Raw genomic sequence first — 5690 nt, 5'->3', positions numbered from 1 at the left:
CGGTTATCTTTTTACCAAACGATCTTTTTATTATCTTTTTGTTATCTTTTTACTATATTTTTTACATCTTTTTTATATAACGTAGTATTTCTTATATAACGTTCCACTTTCTGAGGCTGCTCAAGTCTGATTCCGTTGTGCGGTATTAGATATGTGACATCACTTCACGATTTAATTGACTTCGTATTCCCCGTTTGTTACCTGAACCATACAGATAGAATCGCAGGCCGGGCTATTCTTTCAACCATGAACGCCAATGTCCAGCAGATCAACAACACCGTTCTCAATCTGACGGTCGGTTTCGTTCATGAATTGAGAAGTGCTGATTCTGTGGACAAGGAGAACGATGACGGTATGGATGTGGACGTTCACTTGTTGAACCAGGCTACTGGCAAGGGCGTGCCAGACCATGTCCTGCGACTAAAGATTGGCTCCGTGTGTCTCGTCATGAGGAACCTGAACATTGACAGCGGACTCGTAAACGGCACTAAAGTGATCGTGACCGCTATTAGACCTCGTCTGATCACAGTGCGACTCCCTGGACAACATGATCCGATTTGTATTCCTCGGATTCAATTCGTTTTCCCGTTTGTCGAGGGGTCACCGCTTCGCGTCCGCCGTCTCCAGTTTCCTCTCATGCTGGCATACTCCATGACTGGCCACAAAAGCCAGGGCCAGACGATTGATCGCGTTGGAGTCGATCTTCGCAGTGACTGTTTCACGCATGGTCAACTGTACGTCCTTCTCAGTAGAGTCAGACATCCTGACGACATCGTTGTTCTGGTCACAACGAACAAAAGCTACAAACAAAACGCTACGAACAAAAGCCTGACAGGGTCCACGAAGGAGTAGCCTATGCAAAGAACGTTGTATACGACGAGCTCCTTCGTTAATTCCTACTTTGACTGAAGCAGTAGGCTAGGGGATCTGCTTAAACAAAACTCCCCGTCGTGATTTGACATCCATGGCAGTACAACAGGGGGGCTGCCTTAACAAAAGCCCCCGACCTTAAGTTTATTTTTGTGTGTTTTGTGTGGTTTTGTGTGGTTTTATGTGTTTAGTGTGTATTGTGTTACCGTTTGTGGTTCCGACGTTTCCCGGCCTCCCCGTGGCGGAACTGGATATGCCGTACAGTTTGTGGCTAACTGACAGGGAAACAAACATTACATAATTGATTTTCATGAATATTCATAGATATTTACTACCATCTTTTTATTTGAAATATTACTACTATAATCATTGTAAATATGGTTCCGACGTTTCCTGGCCTCCTCGTGGCGGAACTGGATATGCCATAAAGTTAATGGCTAACCGACAGGGAAGCAAACATTATTTGATCTATTTTCATAAATATATACATGAATATCTACTATAATCTATTTAATTCATATAATACTTTACTATTATCAACTTATTCACTTATCAATATACATACTTATCAGTCTACTTATCTATATGAATATCTACTATAATCTATTCAATTCATATAATACTTAACTATTATCAACTTATTCACTTATCAATCTACATACTTATCAATCTACTTAACTTACACAAAAGTTTAATAACTTGTACATTTGTAAATAATTGTAAATATGGTTCCAACGTTTCCTGGCCTCCTCGTGGCGGAACTGGATTTGCCATACAGTTTATGGCTAACTGACAGGAAAGCAAACATTACTTGATCTATTTTCATAAATATATACACGAATATTTACCATAAATCTACTTCATACAATACTTTACTGTTATCAACTTATTAACTTATCAATCTAATATATTCTTGGAATCGTTATTACTTTAATATTGATTTTCGCTATTACGATCCCAATTATCCTTATTTTATCACTTCGTTTGACCAATAACTCACTTGTACCTTACCTTCCTTACCATCTTATAATCGTACAGCATTTAAAAAAGTTATTTTCATTTATTTTGTTATTAGAGGGGGCTTTGAATTGGAGATCGGACTTAACTTACCTACCTCATCTGATATATTCATAAAATTGCTTGAATATCGACAATTTCACTTCCTGCTTTGTTACAACTAAACTCTTGTCTGCTAATTTTTTTTTATCAACTTTAAAAAAGATTGTTTATAAGGAGTTCTTTAAGGTGGAGCTTGAAATTAACTTACCAACCTCATCTAATGTATTCGTGAAATTGTTTAATATGAAGTAATATTGACTGTTTTTTGCCTGCTTTGCTACAACTTTATTACAACTCCAAACTACTGATGACGACTAACAGCTAGGGGGCCTGGGGGCTCCGCCCCCAGCGAGCCAAAGGCGAGTTTCTTATATAACGTTCCACTTTCTGCTTTGTTCCAACTAGACTCTTATCTACTATTTTTTTAAAAATAATTACGACTAATAGTAAGGGGGCCCGGGGGTGGAGCCCCCAGCGAGGTAAGTGTGAGTAACATTATTTAACACTATATCATCATTATAAAGATTCATTTAAAGAATACAAGAAAAAGGGAGCCTACATTTATCATAGTTTTAAAACAGAAATCAATCATAAGATTAGGTACACACAATTTCACTTGCTTGCATAAACAGTTAAAAAGGTTACAGCAGATAAATAGTTGTTAAAGTACAATATACAATATTTTACTTTTCAAATCAAAGTCAAAATAACTATTGATTAACCTATTCCCAAACTTTTTAAAGTTAGTAATATTATTGGACAGACATCTTTGTTCCATTACTCCATTTCTCTTGATACATTTTATGGAAGTGCAGATTTACAATAATAAAACCACCAATACTGGTACTGTAGAAAAATTCTAAATACTGATCGCCGATTCGTGTCCATGCAACGTAGAATATTATGTTACATTATACATACTCGGCCTACAATTTACAATTCTGTTTGAGAATGTCTTCACTGAACAGTACAGTTCTTCTCAAACAGGATCTTGGGGTGTTTGAGCGATGTGTAACCTATGTAACATAACACTTGGGTGATAAACAGTACAATAGGAGATTCACACACAACATAGGGTAGCTAATCGTTTCTACACACAAAGATGAAATGTGTACGCTATTTTATGATTGTATAGTACGGTTAAAATATGTATATAAAACGTTTATGGAACAAACAAACTCAATCATATTATTGCAAATTACCCCCACTACAGCAAACCTGCAAACAAAGCTAATTTTCATTTTCCTGATTTGATTTTACTTGTATTTAAATAACATTAGCTTTAATGAATATCTAGTTTTGCTGCTACGGGTAGGGTAATAAATTGCGTTTTTAGTAAAATACTAGCTGGCCTGACAGACGTTGTCCTGTCCTAATGTGGTTATATGTCAAATACTGATTCATTTTCAAGATGAGCTCGTTCGCATCGCTCAATCACGTCCTGGTTGAAGTTCATTTGCTACGATTACTCACCTTTAGATTGGAGCTCATTCGCTGCGCTCACTTGCCTTCAGGTTAGCTCGTTCGCTACGCTAACTCGCCTCCAGGTTGAAGTTCGTTCACTACGCTCACTCACCTTTTGGTTGCAAATTAGCTGTTGTCATAAATGTATGGTGGTAAACCTATTAACTTTTTAATGCTATTGAACATCACAGAATCAAATTGTTTATTTGAACCAGCTGTTAAGATTCTTTAATTCCATTTAAATATGAGTACTCATAAGGTTAACAAGGGAAACTCCAGAGCCACTGAGGCGGAGCCCTTTTGACGGATCTGCACCAAACTTCACAAAAATCATCCTTGAATAACGCTTAATAATGCCTGAAAGTTGCATTACAATCTGTAGAGTGGTTTCGGAATCTATAACGTATACACATAAATAGTTCCTCTTTTATAGATATAGATTAGTAGCTTAGTATAATAAATAAACTTGTCCACGTTCCCTCAGAATATGTGGACCAACGAGAAAACTACAAAAGTTTACTTTTAAGCTCTTAAAAATAGTTTATAGAGAATAAATTAGAAAATGTTATGCTTTAGGGGTTAAAAATGGGAAAAACGATCTTTAATCCCACAAAACCCCCCATTAAACCATGTTCCAATCATGCTGGTTCGCGAACTCATTCAAGGTTATTTCGCCCTAAACATACAAGCCAAATCTCGAAAAAGTTTTACAAAAATTACTTAACCTATTACGTTTAAGGACACACACACACACACACACACACACACACACACACACACACACACACACACACACACACACACATACACACTGCTGCACTCACTCCGACACCAACAGGCGGCTGGTAGCCCTAGGGCCGTCAATGCTCTGTCCCTGTGGCGCAGAATCTGGAACAGCTCACATACGTGCTTGCATACAACCTTTCTTTCACTCTATCATAATAGATGATTCATAATATAATGATGAAATTAAATTAAATTAGGGGGTATTTTCCAATGGAACTAACTGAACTTGTTTCTGGCCTGTTCTTATAATTAATTACTTAATACTACATTTACATACTATATCATTTGCTAATACAATGTATTACGTAACCTCCATATTCCTGCGAGTATTGGGTCAGGGGTGAGAAATAGGTATCGAACTTGCTATTAAATAATTAACCTTAGCAGGAAAACCAGAAAATGCACCCTCGTCTCTGCACTTCTCATAAAAACTATGACAGAAACTGTTTGCACTGTAGGAGGCTGTTAGATTGCCCGAAGAAAAGCTTTAAGTAACATTTTGCACTGACATAGTATTTTTTGGTAATCCTAAATGTTGTTGCTACTGTCTTTCATTTCATAAATCTTCGTATAGTAGCATGCAAATATGTGGAACTTAATATCAGGGAATCGTCTTTTGGAAATTAAGTATTTTTGGAAGTCAAAAAGTATTTACCTCCATGGCTGGTTTTTGACTGGATTGAAGGTTTCAATAGGAGAATAGATTGCTGTGTTGAGCAATAGGGATCCATTGGGGTTTCTTTTATTAATTAAATTGCCTTTGAATTAAGATTTAATGCATTAGTTTAAGGGTATAAAGATTCGGATATGATGAATGACATAGGATAGATATTCAAGTTTTGAGGTTTAATTGAAAACCCTCAGAATTCACATACAAATGAATAAAAATTTCATTATAAATCCCCAATTAGTTTTACTATTAGTATAAAAATAAATTTTCAAAGGGGCAATATTGCCCAGTAATTTGTTAAATAGACACGCTGAGTATGCACATTTATTTATGGGATATATATGAACAGGGTGGGGCAGGGAAGTATCCCTAATTTTGAAGGTACATTAAAAGACAACCAAAAATGTTAGAACCAAACTTTATATTTGGATTAAAAGGTTACATCTGGGAAATTATTTTAATATAACTTTACTTGGTTTAAAACAACATGTCCTGCATGTGGTCTCCCTAATCGTAAATACACAGCTGTAATCTGGTTCTGGAGTTCATCATAACTCTGTGAAGCATTTTTTATGGGATGCGGCCAACTTCAAGGTGAATTGCATCCTTCAAGGCATCTAGGGTCTTCCCTTGAACTACCCTAGCCTTAGCATTACTCCAATAGAGCATATTCTACTTATTTACAGCTTTGGAAATATGGAGGTGTGCCTCGTCACCAAACAAAATCCGAGCAGCATAAGGCAGTCCCACAATTAAGATTTCACATGCCTGCATTTGTTGTTGCCAGTCTCGTTGTGTGAGTTTTTGAGAAACAACCATCTTTTATGTATGGAGGCGTAGG

At 36.6% G+C, this 5690-nt stretch overlaps 1 protein-coding gene across 1 annotated transcript; it reads left to right on the top strand.

Moving 5' to 3' along the window:
* Positions 1–246: 246 nt before the first annotated feature.
* LOC128995875 (ATP-dependent DNA helicase PIF1-like) lies at positions 247–852 on the top strand. The gene has a single exon (XM_054420904.1). It carries the CDS (start codon positions 247–249, stop codon positions 850–852), a length of 606 nt encoding a protein of 201 aa, XP_054276879.1.
* Positions 853–5690: the final 4838 nt, after the last annotated feature.

The sequence above is a fragment of the Macrosteles quadrilineatus genome, unplaced genomic scaffold (genome assembly GCF_028750875.1).
Source record: "Macrosteles quadrilineatus isolate MER2022 unplaced genomic scaffold, UCM_ALF_1.0 Scaffold_1__1_contigs__length_201487025, whole genome shotgun sequence".
Lineage (NCBI taxonomy): Eukaryota > Metazoa > Arthropoda > Insecta > Hemiptera > Cicadellidae > Macrosteles > Macrosteles quadrilineatus.
Note: the sequence above shows the minus strand (reverse complement) of the source record. Positions and strands in the feature narration are given on the sequence as shown.

Excerpts from the sequence above, each read along its gene's own strand:
- LOC128995875 (XM_054420904.1), top strand. The coding sequence starts at position 247 with ATGAACGCCAATGTCCAGCAGATCAACAACACCGTTCTCAATCTGACG.